The sequence below is a fragment of the Copidosoma floridanum genome, unplaced genomic scaffold (assembly GCF_036245765.1).
Source record: "Copidosoma floridanum isolate Cflo_tuat_1 unplaced genomic scaffold, Cflo_Japanese_pri ptg000020l, whole genome shotgun sequence".
Lineage (NCBI taxonomy): Eukaryota > Metazoa > Arthropoda > Insecta > Hymenoptera > Encyrtidae > Copidosoma > Copidosoma floridanum.
The window spans coordinates 10,993,719-11,011,736 of record NW_028321897.1 but is presented as its reverse complement, the minus strand read 5'-3'; the positions used below and the strand labels follow the sequence as shown (position 1 = coordinate 11,011,736).

The 18,018-nt window shown below is 33.4% G+C and overlaps 1 protein-coding gene across 1 annotated transcript in view; it reads left to right on the top strand.

Annotated features, from left to right (window-relative positions):
• Positions 1 to 18,018, top strand: part of Nos (Nitric oxide synthase) — a 2,633,257-nt gene that overhangs the window by 2,236,751 nt on the left and 378,488 nt on the right. Inside the window, exons 21-22 of the mRNA XM_089593752.1 lie at positions 299 to 386; positions 472 to 596. Of these exons, the coding sequence (XP_089449878.1) occupies positions 299 to 386; positions 472 to 596 (213 nt within the window). The remainder of the gene's footprint in view (positions 1 to 298; positions 387 to 471; positions 597 to 18,018) is intronic.

Sequence of the window (18,018 nt, the reverse complement as noted above, 5' to 3'; positions counted from 1 at the left end):
CCTTTTTCACCTATTACAGAAAATTTTTATTAAAAAAGGAATTGGTAAGATTTTTTCTTAAATAGACAATTTTTTTTAATGCTCTTTCTATGTAGTAAGCAACTTATGCATCTAACAATGTAAAACAAAATGCTATTGTTTAGATTTCATGTTATTTTTACTAATGAAATATGAATGCATGTAATATTGTATATTAGATGAATAATTAGTGACATTTTATGAATGACAGGTAATGAAACAAGTATCCTAGAAAACTAAGCTTTAATACTCATAAATTTCAAATGGCTTATCTATTTAGGTAATACTGGATCAGTTCATTATGGCGTGTGCTCTAACTACTTAGCTGACGTCTCATATGTTGATACTCTATACGTCTTTATTCGCAGGTACGTGTTAAGAAGTACAATAAATAAGATAAATATCTGTGAAATTCTTCTGAGGTTAGTAAGTAACTAAAGATCATTTTTCCAGTGCTCCAAATTTTTATATGCCAAATGATAAAACAGTACCAATAATACTAGTTGGTCCTGGCACTGGCATAGCTCCTTTCCGTGGGTTTTGGCACCATCGCCAAATAGAAATGAATCTTTACAAAAGTAAGTCCAAGCAGATACAAGTCGAACCATCTACATTAAATACAAGATATCTAAGTATGAATGCTAGCTTTTGTACACACAATCTTATGATTTTCTTAAACTTCACCCTAAGACTTTTACCAGCTTATTCGCAAAATTATTGTAAGCCAGCAGTATTATATTGTGCAAATTTTTGTTAAGTTCCATTTTTTGTTTACGAATCCAGCTCTTACTTTACCTCAGATATATGTAGCAATGAATATTGTATGGACTTTTTTCCAATTAGAGTTAAAATTTTTTTTTTTTTTTTAGCTGTTTACTACGATTTAGCAAAGATTGATTTTAAAAATAAAACGAGTTGAGCAGAATGGATTGAGAAAATGGTTTCAGTGGTATAAAATGCGATAAATTGCAATAGCATTGGCGACATCTCAAATGTCGTATGCGATTAAAAATAAAAACATGTCGTTACTGTGAGCTTGAGACTTAGTTTATTAGTAACGTAGATAAGTCTTTATGTATTTTAATAAGAGCAAAAAATTCAGACAATTAGGATAGTTCTTCGGTTGTTTTACAGCCTGTAAAATAGCCTAATACTTATATTTTCTTAAAATGAAAAAATAACAAAAACGACATGCTTAATTTCTCATACCAACGTTCTTAAAGGAAAAGAGAACTTTTAAAGGTTATACGAAATTGAGGTATTTTTCCGTTAGGATAATGACAGTCAATTTTCATCAAAAGATGTATACTTAACGATTTCTCTGATTTTGGCTACTATGAATGGGTCTTACACATAAAGTATGCATGGCGTCATAGTAACTTAAGTTGAAAATTGTTTATACTGTCTGATTTTGGAGATCTTACTAATTACAACTAGCATCAATAAATTTTCATTCAAGTAGTCTATGTTTACTAACTGTGCTCCTGTAGCTGACTATATCTTCCAACCCCTATCTTACATGTGTTTGAAGGAATAATGTATTTTCAGCAATTTTTATAATTTTTATAATTTTTTAATCGTTTTGTAGGGCATGGCCAATTTTGAATGAATTATATTGTTAGAAATAAGTTTTCATTAAGTTAAAAAAAAGTCAAACGAATAAAGTAAAAGAGGAAATATTTATGAGGCGCGTTAACGAGAAAAAATTATAAGTCATGAGTACACTCAAGAGTACACGTATTGCTGCATTCTTAAACACTTATCGGTTAACAGTTAAGTAATTTTCTAATTTGACAACAAAGGTATAAAAACTTTATGAAATAAGTGAAGATTAGAAATTCATGTTGCAACTACCCTGGCGATTGAGAGATATTTCAGGGTGGTAGTTGAGAGCTTATCGTGTGACTGAGACAGAGGTTTAGGGGAACGAATTATACTTAGAAAAAATAAATTCCGATAGAGGTGTTGCACAGCATTTATTTTGAAGATCAGTGGTAGCATTCCACAGATGAGTTGTGAGATGCAATTGTTACATTTACTTGTTATACAAACGCACGTACAAGTGTAGTCGGAGTTTGTAAACAAACAGCACAATAATAACACCTGAATCAAATGTATGTTTACTAATCTTATTTCTCGATAATTAACTGTAGTATTAATACAATCTTTTGAGTCTCAGAGATGACTTCTTATAAATTATTTTTACCATCTCAAACAAAACAATTTACTATATTATCAGCCTAATCATCAATCATGCCCGCCTCTCGTTCACCATAGTTTCTTATTCCAACAAAAAATTGTAATTAAACGAAACTGACAACTAAACATACTACTAATAAGGGCGTAATTTTGACCCTTGCACTACATAAAAGTGTTAAACAGGAAAACAAAAAATGTATTACCGTGAGTGGGCTTATTAAGCGATAAACCCACTCTCATATCACAATGACTTCTTCGACCCGAAACAAGGAAGGTGTCATGAATCGTGATCGAAGCCAATAGAACTACGTATACCTAATTTGTTTAAATATACCATAACTTCACAATGCAAACAATTAGGTAAATACACGATATGGATACAGCAGGCAGCACACTCAATTCACAGGACTCGAAACTGCGAAAACACGACTGACTCTACCCCAGGATATTCATGCATGAGAAAATTAGAGTATTTCTCCATACAAGTCAGCTGGGTCTAAGAACACCACTTGTTTGTATTTAACAAGCAACCGGGGATTTCCGCCTACTTACCTCAATGACACCCTAGGGCCTCAATAGCCTCCTTGCGAAGAGAGGGATTGTAACTCATGATTCTTACGTGTTTTGACAATAGAGCACTCAGACCCTGTGGAGTTTTAAAGAAAATCTTTTGATCGTCTTGCCAGAGCGAGAACTTAAACTTTTTATTTTCGTTCTTGCCCAGCAGACATCGGTCTCCCCACTTAAGCCGTGCCTGTCGGGCCACCGTGTGTCGTACCGTCAAACCCTTTGCACATTAATAGCTGCGTTGCGTCCACGCATCTAAACTCAATGTCTAAGAAAAGGTGATGCTATTTATCGGGCCTAACACGCACCTCTGACGAGGGCACCACACCCATATATGGGAACAAGTAACTCTCTCGCAATGTTACACAGTAAATGAAATATTGCCATGCAACATTTCATAAACATTAAATTAAAAAAAAGACACCGTCATTTTGTGAAGCTAAAGACTTTAGTTTTATAAACTGTTTATCCATCGTACGTTCGAGACATACACAAATATGATTTTTTTCGTGATTAAAGCGCACGACGGAAGCTCATGGATGTCCGAAAAATGCAAGTTATTTAACAGTTCAAGGACGAAAATTTATTCTGAATGTGCTTGAGTCTTTCTCTTAGAAGTTTAATAATCAGTGAACAGCAGGTGCTTGGGTACTGAAATATGAAGTCTTACATTTTATAAAACTATATGGCGGATGATATAATAAAAAATACACCTTCTGTGGAACGATTTTTTGTACCTAGGTGGTAAACTATTGTTGGAATGGCTAAACCTACGTAAGTTGGGTTTGGGTTAAACATAGACTTTAATACTTGATAATAAAATAATTTTTAAAATGCATAAAAAATATATTATGGTACAGTACAAAACTAACAGTATGTTGGCTGGTCAGTATAAGACTGCAATCGAATCCATTTTTCTTATGATATCAAACAACTTCCTACTGTCTACGCTGATTACATCTCTAATGTCATGCTCACATTTATCACATACGCTTACTCACTTATTTTTGCTTTTTGTTTAATACCCAAAGTTTTATTGTATCTTAAAAAGAAGGAAGAACAATCCTGCAGTATCGGATTTTTATAGAAATTAGAAAGGTTATCTTTGTAACTGTACGGGCTGGAACATTACATGTTATTTATTTCAATAAATACTTGATAGCATTACCACTCAAATCATTACTTTTAACATTTGTCGTCAGCTATCCCTTGAATCTTAAAATAATCAAAATTTAGACGCTGGTTAAAAAAGTGTAATCCATGATTGAAACGTTCATATTCGTTATTTAACTTATACTATTACAAAAGCAATAAAAACACCTTTTAAAAATTATGCTGCTTACAACACTATTACTGTTTTTTTATAATTCCGTTTTTTTCTAAAATAACCATTAAGTTGACACTTTTACTATTAAATAAGGAAGAAAACTGTTGTAAATAAAGAAAATTAGGAAGTTATTTGTTAAAACTAACTTCATGAAAAATACATCTAAGGCGTTGATAACATTAAACCTTTTTTAGACAATAAGGCAATAACTTGTAATTAGCTGACAGGTTAACGCACCCATAGTGTGATATTATCGTCCACTCCAACCGAACATAACCACTTAAATACAAAGTGGCTCCATAATCTTACTAGTGTCAATATTTCAGAACAAGCCCTCGGTATCTTCAGACTAGGCTTAAAATTGAATTTTACAAGTAACATTGACACCAAATAAAATTTTAAGTCTTTTAAAGCACTACAAGCAGAACATTATTTTTTTGTTCCAACGCTGATAAAATAAGGAATAGCATATTGAAAACCTTTGAAAAAAAAGTTAAAATCTACCTTAAATAAAAGTCTTAGGAATTAAAAATAACACATAAGATCGAACTAACTAATAAACTTTTCCAACAAAATAAAAATTTATTAGTAGTAAAAGCAGACGAAGGCTATACCACAGTCATCATCGACAAATCAGGATACATAGAGAGTGTTAAAAAGCAACCAAATAACAACAAATATTACATACAAAATACAAGAAAATAAGCTTTAAAAAATTACCTAAAATAATTTTACAAAGTTCTGTTTTGTTTACATGTGCAATATGCAGACAATATACTAATCTGTGAGCCTATAAATTCAATTCATGAAACGGTAAAAATGTTTCATGTTTATAACGATACAATGTACATAGAAAAAGCATACATGTATGAGTGGTACCTATACAAGGACTTGCAAGATATTGAAAAATTATATATTCACTACATCACCATCGTGCGTGCCACACATAATCTCCTGTGTGAAAATTGCAAGTGTTACTTATAGCACAAATATTACATACAATTTTGTTTGTCCTTGAAATATTTTTTACATTAATTATGCCAATGTTATGATTATTTGAGACATCTTGAATGTTTGAAGTCACTGGTTTATCTGCCCTAGTGTCAGGCTGATGTGCTCCGCCTCTCGTCGTTTTTTATACCATCCTGATTCCTGTGTAGTCTTTTTTTACATTTAGTAAGTAAAAAGAGTTCTCTTTGATTATCATTAAACCAGTTATGGTTATTGTGATTGCCGTTATAACTATTACCTTTGAGATTGTTGTTATTATACTTGTTACGGTTATCTGGTCTAATAAGGTTATTATTATAACTTCTGTTATTCTTATAAAAATTAATTTTATTATTATTATCAATTCTGCCCCCATAATAATAAGAATTCCTGTCAGTAGGAATACAATTCATAGGTTATTTGGGCTCCTTGTTTCTCTCTTTCCTTCGCTTCTCTGTCTTGCTTGCGTGAGTGGCAGTCTCTTGCATAGTGTCCTGGGATTTGATGGTAACTGCAGTTTTCTTTTTGTTCTCTTCCATTGTGTCGTAAAGAATTTCGATCCTTTTTCAACGTTTGTAGTTTTTTTACATTTGTCGACTAAATACCTAGTTTTCCCCTTGCGGTATATACAGGGGTCTTCTTTTGCTGTTGCTGTTCTTCGAACCACACATGTTAATTATGTTGTGTTTTCTTTTTCATTCCAGGTCTACTATTTAAGTCAAATCGGTGATTGCCTTATTGTATGTAGGCAGGGCTTTAACTATTAGTGCGTGATATAAGCTAAAAGCAACTTGATTTTCAGTGACTGTATGACTCCTTTCCGAAGTGTTCTTGGAGTAGAACTTGCCATTCTCTAACTTAAAGTTAAAAGTCATCCACTTACAAACTGCTTTACAGTCTCTTATTCTAGGTTTATTCTAAGTGTCTGTTTTTTAAGTGGGAAGAAGAACGGGTTCGAATCATGCAACACCGTTAATTTGTTGTTTAATTGTTGTACTCATCTACTGTAGTCTTCTACGGCCTCGCTATCTTGTTGAATTGCTACTTTTAACTTTGTTATCAGCAGCTTAATATTATCAATGCTTCAGTATCTGTTTAAGAGCTTTCTAATAAACTCCTTAACTGTTTTAAGCTGAGAGAGTCTTGGGACGAAATACTCTGCTGCCTTACGTTTACTCTGTTAGCGAGGGTGCTCAGAAACGTTTCGTTTTCAGTTCCTGTAGTCCAAATCTTTATCTTGAGAAGTGTTGGCTGGAATAAATAACGAATTATTGTTCATTATACGGCTAAGCGTTAACGAAATAATTTGGGGCGAGATTTTCAGTCTGCAAAGGTAGTCATTGTTGCATGTAATGTGTATGTTTTCTATACATGGGAACATGATTGGGGCTATGTCCTTCCATTCTCATATCCTTTATTGTACTCCACAGCTGTAGATTATATATGTCTCCTAGTTGAAAGTTTCTTGACTCTTTATATTTATTACTGGATATCGCATTTCAGTTTCTCTAGTATGCTCTATTATGTCCACAGTGTGCTCGCTTTTTCTATTTAAAACCTGTATATTTCTGCAGCCCCTCTGGTGCTTCTCCTAATAACTCGTTTGCTTAGACTACTTAGTTCTCTGTTTGAGAATTCTATGCTATCTTGTATATCGCGTGAAACTTCGCCCTGGGCTCTTTGCTTATCAGTAACAAATATTAGATAAGTCCTGAAGCCATATTGTGAAACGCGCTCACTTTCTCTGCATTCGTTGGATTAGCCTTCATTTTTCGAAAACATGCCTATTACTGTCACCTTAGTATTCTCATCTAGAGCGTTGAGTTCCTCACACTCTTTCGGTTCTATTTTTAATTCTAGTTCTTGCTGTCTTGTGTCGATTGTATATTTTTTTTCCTCATATTTGCAACGTTACAGTTAGTACTCCTGAAAAAAGGCATGTTTAATGTGTCCATAGTTTGGGTTCTCTCAAATGTATTTATTTTGCTTCTAAAAAACACCCATTTCTTATTTAAATGATTTATTTCTTCTCAAGTCAGCGTCAGTGTGGTATAGTGTGTTAGAGTGGGCTGACTATATCTGGAGAGATAATGTTCAGGGTTTCTTTTATCAGCGTTAGCTACGCTATCTGTTATGCCTGAGTCCTGATATTAAATCCCCTATACCTAGCAGTGGGAGATCAGAGAGAACAGAGGGTAGAGAGTTTATCTGCTTTTGGTGCTGCCTCTGATTTCTAATATTTTGTTTATTAAGACGCTGTTTTCTTTTCCGCCAGGTCTCTAGTGCCTTCTATTTTTGACCTTCTTCTCCAAATCTTGACTTGGTTATGACACTGATCTTGCTTAAATTCCTTTATTACGTTAGTCGTTTTAACGAAAAAAAGTGCACCCGAGCCAATGAGTATGCGAGTCTGTTATCTCACGTTATTTTTGTTTTGGGTTTTTCAGAATAAAAACACACTTAAAATAGGAGCCGATAACATCTAAAATGTATAAAAAAAAAAATTTCTGCAAGCTTATCTTCACCTAATAAAGGGTTTATTTTCCTTGCTTAAAAAATCAGGGGGAATTTCATTTTGTAACATATTTACTCACATACTAGTCAACATGCACACAAGCAGGAATAAGGTTTTTGAGGCCGTTTTTCTTTACACCTCACTGTTAGTCTGCTTGATAATGTGATGATTTGCAACTTGAGTCCAAGTACTGTTGGCTTCTGGGGCGTTGTCACCACTGCTGGTAGGCTGTGATCAGTCCTATTATCCTATCTGATCAGTTCCTTAGCCTCTTAATTTTTAATCGTCGTACTCTGACAGCACTGCACTATGTAAGCTGTTTTGCATAATTCTATCCTTCCGAAACGAAAAAAAGGAGGAAAAAAAATTCCTACTCATACCGTACCCTACACTTAGTCTTAAAATGGTAACGTAGTAAAGATATTTATAAGGAGGTGTGTTGCAAGAATAATGACTATTTTAAAAGTTTAAGACCTTTACTTAAGATATTACATTTGTATGGCAAAGTCTCACGTATGCTCTTTTTCAAGGCTCGTCATGGACTCTTCCAAAAGCCTCTCTTCTTGCTCACTGCCTCCTTCCCTTCGCCCTTAAGTCTCTTATGAAGAGATACAAGGAGATGGAGCCTGGATTATTAATCATACGTCCGTACGTTACGGTATACTACCTGAATGTTTTAAATATTGTCTTTTTCTTCATAGCTAGTATATACACTTTCCTTTTAAGGTACGGCATGTTTTATTTCCACAGCTTATTTTAAACGCTCTTAGATTACACGTCACAGTGAATTAAATTTTAAAAAGGGATTAAATAGAGATAAAGTATTAATTGCTTTTAATTTCAGGCTAGAGTACTGTTGATTCTTTTTGTTACCCAAATCAGAATGGGACTATTCGTAGTATTGTTAAGAATACAAAACGATTTTGTGGTTAAATAAGTAGTCGTTAGTATAATGCTTAAAACTTAAAAAGGATCCAGAATTATTGACTACTGTAAAAATGTACACAGCAGTCTAAGGAACAAATAAAGACAAACATAACTATTTCGTTTAATTTCGAAAAAAGCAGTTAACTTACTAGATGGTTAAAAAATAGCCTTAATGCCAAGCTATTGTTATAACATTTAATTATAACTGTAAGTTATAACATTACATTTAATAAATCCGCTTTAATGCGTTGAAATTTTACAGTATGGCTGTTCACTTTTAGCGCTTGCTAGCCCAAGTGTTAATTTATTTAGTAAACAAAAAAATAGATAAGTGAGCTACTTATCACTTTTACTTAATTGCCTGAGAAATATTTTCTTTCTCATCAAAACTAGTTAAGAGCTAAACAACTTGTTACCCTTACTTGCTTATCCCATGAACAATTTATTTATTATTTAACTAATTAATAACAAAGCTACTTGTTGTCATCACTTTCTTGCCGAATACAAAACTTAAGCATTAAATAAACTGATAAATTGTTAAGTAAGTCATCACCACCCCCTGCTAAGCCAAAACTATCTTATTTTTTTTAAGTAACTAATAAAAAGTTGAGTGACTCGTCGTCATTGCTTCCTGGCCTAACAAATAAATTATTTAATAAATGCAAGACTCAATAGCGGACATTTTCATTACAATAGTTTGCTTGCCCAAGAAACAATATATTTATTAAACTTATAAATATATAAGCCACTCGTTGCATTTTTCATGCTCACTTTACAAAATACTTATTTTCTTATTTTACAAACTAACAAATAGCAGAACTACTTAAAGCTATTAGTAACTCAATAAATAAGTTATTTTTAAAATGATTTCATAAAAGCCCTAGTTGCTCATTGCCATCCTTTACTGACCTAAAGAAAAATTTATTTATATAGTTAACTAATGAACAGCAGAACCCCTCATCACCGTCACTTGTTTTCTAAAGAGCTTTATTATTCATTGAAGGAAGTAATAAATTTCTGGGCTGTTTATTGTCATCCCTTGGTTGCCGGAAAATTATTCATGTATTAAATAAACAAATAAAAAGCTTATCTCGTTGCTGGGACTTCCTTACCAAATAATTAAATGATTCATCCATTTAGTAAACAAAGAAGTGGCTGAGATATTTATTGCCGTCATTTTTTTACCTAAAAAATAATGTATACATTGAAAAGATTAATAAATAGCTAGACTATTTATGATTCACTGCTGCTTACTCGCCTAAGACTGATTTTATTTGTTGTTCACATCTAAGTAGATGTAGTTTTTATAGCTTGTGCCAGGTCACACAATAATCGATTTATTTATTATTTAGAATTAAATCTTAGTTTTTGATAAAGTAAATGTCCCTATTATGACCATCAATTTCATCACACTTGCATCTTTGATTTTTTTTTTCTTAACTGAAAGCCTGAACAGTAGGTATTTTGGTTCTCCAGCTGGTGCACTATAAATTTATCATTATTCTTTTAGTTTTTTAATATGGTTTTCAATTATTAAAAAACTTTATTTTATAAAAAGATTACAATACCACAATACACATTATTATAAAACGTTGTACTTATTGTTTTCATATTATTTCCCTATTTATAAAATTTTTTGTAAAACGTAAATTTAGTATAACATTTTAACACAAAGCTTTTTTTCTTGCATGTATTAAATAAAAATGATTTGATCGCTTCTTTCTTCCAAAGAAGTATATAGATTACTCGTTGAAGTTTGGTGCCATAATACGTACAGTTCAAAAGATAGGTTCTGTACGTCTTTGTCCCTATTAATAAAATTATCTTTTAAATTAGTCATTTATTGTACGTGACATAAAATTCTTTTGGTTTATTAATACTGATAGATGAAATACACAACAACCATAACTTTTTTCATCAAGTAAGTTGTATAATAAATACAAGAATTTTTATATTCCATGAATGGGGACATATTTTACAAATAGGGACATTCACCTTGAGATATGTTATAACAACCTTATGCAAGCTTCACCTGATTTTAAGACATTTTTTTTTTAATAGTTATCTAACTATTAATCGAAAATTATTAACAACTCTATTTTAAACTTTTTTTTGCATTATCTGGTGGAAGTCTTATTAAAGAAAGAGTCACTGTAAGATTGTTGAGGAAAAAAAGTATTTTACAGGAAAAGTTTTTTAAACACAAAAAAAAAATTGACAACTGACTTACGGCAAATAAATGAACATACAATGAATGTACTGTGCTTATTCTCTTTCTTATTTTTGTATTTATCTATACATGCTTCATTTACTCTCCAATTCACCTTATCGTTGTCTTTATATGATTTTTATATTGGATTTTCTGCAACTTTTTAATATCATAATACGTTTTGCATAGTTTGTTTTGTCTTTATTAATGAGTCTTAGGAAAAAAAAATTAAATAAGAATATTGTAAGAAAAAGACAATGGAAGGTGAAGGAGTATTTTTGCGCCGGAAAGTAATGCTGGGATGGCAAAAGTCTTGAATAGAAATCGGCATTTAAGGGTTAATAAAAGATAGTGTTGAAATGCATTGCTTAATAAAGAGCTTAATCACAGCAATGGTAGACGGCTCGCTGGTAGAGTACAGTGAGGACTGCCAGTTTTGCAGAGCTCGTGCGTTAATCTTCCGGATAATAAGTGCTACCACTACGTTGTTACAATAAGCAGTAGGATGGTCTAGCTGTTTTAGTGCAGCTAAGGCATTGACAGTGCCACTGAGCAATGTCTTCCAATCTTTTGCAAAATCTGATGCAGTTGGTACGAAAGACAAATCCTAAGACCAAACGACGCTTTTTTGAGTAGTGGTCATCTAGCATCTTCTATGCAGCGTTAAATTTTGCATCAATCATTAGCACCATACGCAGAATTTTCGCTGCTTCGCTCTGGACATGTGTCTTCAGGTCTTACAACTTCTCGACATTTCTGTGCCAAGAATGACGCATGATAACAGCTTTGGCAACGAATCTTTGAATTCTAGACAGTCTGAAAACTTGCCTGGAAAGGTTGGTACGGCTATTGGTGGGAAACTTCTTAGTGCAGCCAAAGGCACAATTTCGTCAATTTCTGGTGAAACAGAGAGCTTCTGCAGCTTTTCAGAAAAAAATGCAGCTCAATTGAGGTAAGGCTCCTCTGTCTTACTGCAGTTATCATCTTTAAAATACCTAGCCTCTTAAGCATTGTTTTACAGTGCGAGAATTTAATCTTGATTATTTTGGAAGGTATCTCAGTTGGCTCTTAACTGCTCTGATTGTCCTTGAATTGTAGTAAGTGTAAATTTTTCTTGGACTAGCTTTCTCAAATTAACGATTGCGTTTTTTAGTCTCTGGAACAACTTGCCTTGTTTTCTAAGATGCGATTTTAAGTGCAGCAACATAGCAAACTTAAAACTGTCGTAAAGCGCGCGTGACAAACGAGCGTCAAAGCTAATGACCACCTAGCTTGACAATTTTTGGGGTCTGCACGTGATGCAAGTTACTACCCTACACCAGTGGTTAAATGGTTTCCGGAACTACGCTCTACTACCAAAAAGTTTGCACTAGAAAATAATGCTGGGATGGCAATTGTAGCGAGTAAAATTCGAGATCAGCAAGTTAATAAATAATCACTTTTTTAAGAACTACGCAAAAAATTTGTTGATAAAAAATTAATATAAATGCTCGCTGTAAGAGAAGCAGGCTCAACAGTAACCGTGAGCTGACTGGCTGTTACACTAAACAGTTATATTAAAATGTATTAAGCATTTTGGGCATATACTTTAAAATTATAGAGTTCGGAGCTAGTAGTTAAGAAAAAAAATACATAAGCTCAATACAGGTAAGATTCTTTGTTTGGATTTTGCTCGTAAAGAAATAGTAGATACAAGGAAAACGTTACTATTATAAGAGAAAATATTTTCATGTAAATGTAGCACAATTAATGTAACGTTAAAGCTGAACACATTAAGTACAGATACAAAAGTTTCAAAAGTTTCTTGTTATTAAAAAATTATCTCTAATGCACAAGAATGTTACAATTTCCTGAACACTTATCGATCAGGAAAAAGCATCTGTTTGAGAAATATCTTGGCTGAAAAATGCTTGCTTTTAAAAACTAATTATAGGATTTTTGAGGCCACCAAAAAGTTTTTGTCCATGCTAAGTTTCTTTTTGCAGATACACTTGTCTTTCCTACAACTACAAGTATACTAAAAAACTGCTTTAACTCAAAATTGGAATTTTTTTTACTATCTTACAGTGATATATTTTAAAGAATAATCTCTGTTTTTGCTTGTTACTTTAATTAATTGACATTTTATACCTTAGGTACGATACACAAATCAAAAACTTATTTAATTCAAACAACTAATTACGGACCTTGCAAATCTTGATATACTAAAAATAATACCAATACAAAGCAGCTCCGTTGCTCTGTTCTATTAACGCTTACGTACTGTTACATTTAAGTTTAACAGCAATCTAAAAATTTCTTGTCCATTGCTACTTGCTTTAAATTTTCTTATTTTAGCCTCGGAGACATCATAAGAATTTTATTAGACTGACTTCAACGCATGAATTCCTAATCTTAAGCTTTAAGGTATGATTTATTTACGTCTTTGGAGACATGTCTAAAATCTTATTTTTATCATAGTTGGGACATTAAAGTTAGGATATTGATTCTTTTATCTGATATGCCTCCCTAGGAACTGACTTTTAAAGTACTTTTTATGACCTACACAATGAAATCAGTTGAATTATTATCAAAACTTTGCATTATAGCCCCAAACGCCTGAAGTACGTAGTTAAATGTTGTAATTACAAATTATTAATGTTTAATATCTTGTTATATGTAAAAACATAGGGTCAACATAGGCATTACTAGATTTTTTGTTTACTTTTATACATGATTAAGAAAAATGAGAAAACTAATGGATTGACCTTATTTTTACTTTTTTATTTTAAATAATTCATAGACATAACTGAACCTTTGAAAACAGTTAATACATACTAATTTTATTCCTAATGTATATTTTTATTTGTAGGTAATAGGCATCTTATACCAGTAGCATGCTACAGTTACTGGCTATCAATTACTTGCACGTTTTAATTACTGTTCTCATAATACTGTCATACTTCGTTTTATGTGACAATTCTCATGAAATTACCAGTTGTCCACTATTTTGACTAAATTCATAATAAACAACAAAAAAGAAGTATGACTAGGATTTATATTTTTCTTTTATTTTACTTGTTTCCAAGTGATTTTGGCTCGAAAAATTTGTCTCGTTTTTTTTTTTTTTTTTGTTGAGTTCCCTCTTTTACTTGTTTTTTCGTTGGTTCTCACTTTTTTTTTTTTTTTGTTAAATAAATTTCGCGTTTTTCTGTATACGAGCTTCATTTGACTTTTCTACTTTGACATATCTTTTTGCTTTTGTTTTTTTCATTTTCATACGTTATTAATATAGATTTTCTTGATTTTTTTTGCCACAATGGACCTAAAATCACTGATGAAATGTAAACCTTAATTTCACATACTTTGATTACTTTCAATGAAGCTTTTAAGAAATCCTGAAAAAAATAAGTAAGACATTGTAACGTTTAATTAGTTTTCAGAATTGTCTGTTTCCAAACAATGTGGTATTACTAACATTTAAAGTTTATTTTAGATTTCTTAATTATTGAAGCAGTGCCAGAAATACCCGTAGTCATCGTTAATACTTTAAAACATAAGATACATCTTTGTAGAAAAATAATAAGAGGCTTTCTTAATTTCTGTTTGCAACAGCTTTTTCTACTTAAGTACTTTTGCGAATTAAGTATCTCCAGAGTCTTCAGCATGTATGTGACGAGATTTGGAAAACATTAACCATTTATAAGGACAAAAAGGTGGTGTAAAAGTGTTTTATCATTGCAAGATTTGGTTGCTTGCTTGAAAGAATATCGAATATATTGGCATGTAGCTGGCAAGAAACTGCTACTTGTAAAGCTTTGTTTATTACATAAAATGTGACAACACTAGTTTACAAAGTATAATTACATTTATAAAAAAAGCTACAATTAAACAGTTCGATTGTCAATTTAAATAATGCAGTCAGATTTTAATGATTCATTATTTGGTATGGCTGATAGTTATCTTCGATTCTAACTTTCACTGTTAGTTGAACAAGAGGTTAACCTTAATCTATGGTTTCTTTATAGTCAGCTATTATTAAGGTCTAAACTTAAAAGAATTAACAAAAATTTGTTGTACTGTAAAAAATAAAACTCTCTACATCTAATTATAAAGTAATTTTGAACATCTGTTAAGTAACATACCCATTTTACTGTATGCTTTATTCAGTATATTTTCAGCTGGTAAATTTTTGGAACTAGAAGACAAAGGACTTAATTTTATTGTTAGGATCCCAAACTCTTTAGGCACCTTTGTGTTTCTTTAGGCTGCTAATGAAATCGTTGCTATCTTTTTTTAATATCTTGTTATCTAAGGTAATTTTTACAATAACAGCCACCGACAATAATCACAACTGGGCGCGTTTTTCAGACGTTCTTAATTTTTTTTTTACAATCTCACTGGTAAATATAGTCGTTATACTAAACTCTCTTACTCTATGGATATTGTATCTGTTAATAAATACAGAAAGTAAATAAAATTCGACCACTTTATACACTGATCTTAAGTTGCATACCATAAAATGGCTATTCAAGATGAAGAAAATACAAATTTGAACTTTGAGAAGTACTGAAACTAGCACATAACTTACACTATAAGTTGTAACCTCTTGGTTCCTGATTAGGACTTTATTGTTCCGATCGATTTAATGCTCGTTAGTGCAGAAAAAGAAATCAAAACTTAGCGACAGAAAACTTCTTGGAAATTCTTCTTTCCCAAAAATTCTTTTATTGAAGATCTTTTTAAGTAACTTACAAGGTTTAATTTAATCGGAAAAGAAGTTAAGAACAAACTCTGCACCCTAATAATTAGTCTTTGGGTCATAACTAGAATTTGTGGTTTACTAAGTAAATCTGATAATGTTCAAGCTAAGTGGTAGAGAAAAACTTAAGACAGGAGATGAATAAACAGCAATCTTTAGATACAAACTGGTTAATTGGTTAGCAAATAATAAAAATTACACTCAGAGAACAACACTTGGCTTGGCGGTTAAAGGCGGAGTGAGCCCGCCTGAACATGACGTGCCAAGGCAAGCAGAAACGAGAGACTCGCATACACACACCGGTCACCACACACACAGTAGCTGCGCGTACATGACGAGCATAAGAATGAAAAATAACTTCAACACTTCCGCCATTTTTCACACAAAAAAATATGATTACATTACATTTAATCAGTAAGCCCAAGACTCTTTCGCTTTTTAATAAATAAGCCTTTGGACAAAGCCTTGGTAAAAGCATCTGCTTTTTGCCCTTTAATAGAGATATTTGAAATAACAATACCCCCTGATTCACATCTTTCTTTTAGAAAATGATAACGAGTAACAATGTGCTTCGTCCTCTTGTGATTATCAGAACCTTTTGTTAAACTTATAGTACTCTAATTATCAATGAACATTTGTATGCCAAAGTCACATTCATAATAAAGATCAACTAAGAGTTTTTTAAGCCACAGTGCTTCGCGAGCAGCTGCAGCGGCAGTGACGTATTCTGACTCCATGGTACTGAGTGTCACCAGCTTTTGGACCATGACGCCCAGGTGACTGCTGCACCCGCCATTATAAATGCATAACCTGAGGTTGACCTTCTAGTGTCAAGACACAGAGCATAGTTGGAGTCAGAGTACCCGGTAAAATCAATTCCGCTATCACTGCCTATATACTTCAATGCTAAGTCCGCCGCGCCCTTCAAGTAGGCCATGACTCGTTTCACAGCCTGCCAGTGGCTCTTATCATACAAGCACTGAAATCTACTCAAACAGCCTACAATAAACGCTACGTCTGGACGTGTAGTAGTCGCAAAATACATAAACAAGCCAATTGCTTCTCGATAAGGCACTTTACATTTACTCTCACCCCTCTTGTCTGCCGTTCGCAGACCTACAATAGGGTCAGCAGAAACGCTCACAGAATTGCACTAACTTATTCTGAACTTTTTCAATTCATACAGAATATATGTTTGTTGACAAACAGCTAAGATTTTCTTTTCTCTATCTCTAAGTATTTCTAAACCTACAAAGTACCTAGCGTCCCCAGTAGTAATTTCGAAATTTTCACTTAACTTGGTCAAAACAAAATCTAAAATTTTCTTAGATGCACAAGCTAGCAGTCCGTCGTCAACAAAATAGGCTAGACAAATTTTCAAATTATCATAATTGCCTATAAAAATACGTTTGTCTGCGCAGCTTTCTTTAAAATTAAAAATACTTAAGAGCTGCTTGAATTTAACATTCCAGTACCGTTGTGCCTGCTTAAGCCCGTACAAGGATTTTCGCAACCTACACACTACATTACCACTCACATTGCCTACGACACTCTCACTGACACTCACACCTTTAGGCATTTCTATATAAACCACTTTACACAAATCACTATACAGGAATGCTGATTTTATGTCGTAGGTTACAATATCCAGGTCTTGCTGAGTAATTTTCGCAAGCAAGACTCGCAGCAAAACGTAGCGCACCACTGGTGCAAATGTCTCATTGTAATCCTCTCCTTCTCTTTGCTGAAGTCCTCGAGCACAAAGTCGAGCTTTGTATGAGACTCTTCTGTTGCCTGGTCCTGGATTCGACTTGAAAACCCATTTCGAGTCTATTGTTCTCATTTCAGCTCTCCTGAATACGAGCTTCCACGTCTTGTTCTTTTCGTGCTGGCTGAGCCCGTAGTCAATAACCTTCCGCCAGTTTTCTGCGTCCGGTTCACTTATGGCCCCGTCATACGTAGCTGGAGCCTGGAAAACAGCAACGTTTACCTGGTACCTGGAGGATGCTCTTATCCTGGAACGATCTCTCAGATGCATCTACACTTAAGGTGCTGCATCTGGCCTTCCAGCAACCTCCGGAGTATCTGGATCCTCGTTCTGCCCTTTTTTCTCGACATCCTCGTGATGACCGTCAACGTGCTGATTCCGCTTGCCTTCCACCTGCTCGCAGCCCCTATCTGCTTGGCCAAGTGTAGCTAGCAGGCTGCCAGAAAGTAGCCACTCACCGTCAGACTCAGAAGTCTCTGCATACTTGAGGCGGTGAAGTGCCTTGATACGTGCACCTTTTTAGTCTTTGGATCAAAAAGGCGATAGTTAGACGAGTCATTCTGATATTCGACCAACTGTAGCAATTGTGACTTGGCATCCAATTTGCTTATTTGCTGCTTTGGGAAATTCATAAAAGCAATACTGGCGAACGTTTTGACGTGCGATAGATCTGGCTTCTTGTTGAACCACGCGTCGTATGCTGTCTTGTTTGGCTGAGTTCGACTTATTGACGTTTTGTTTAAAAGATATATGGCTG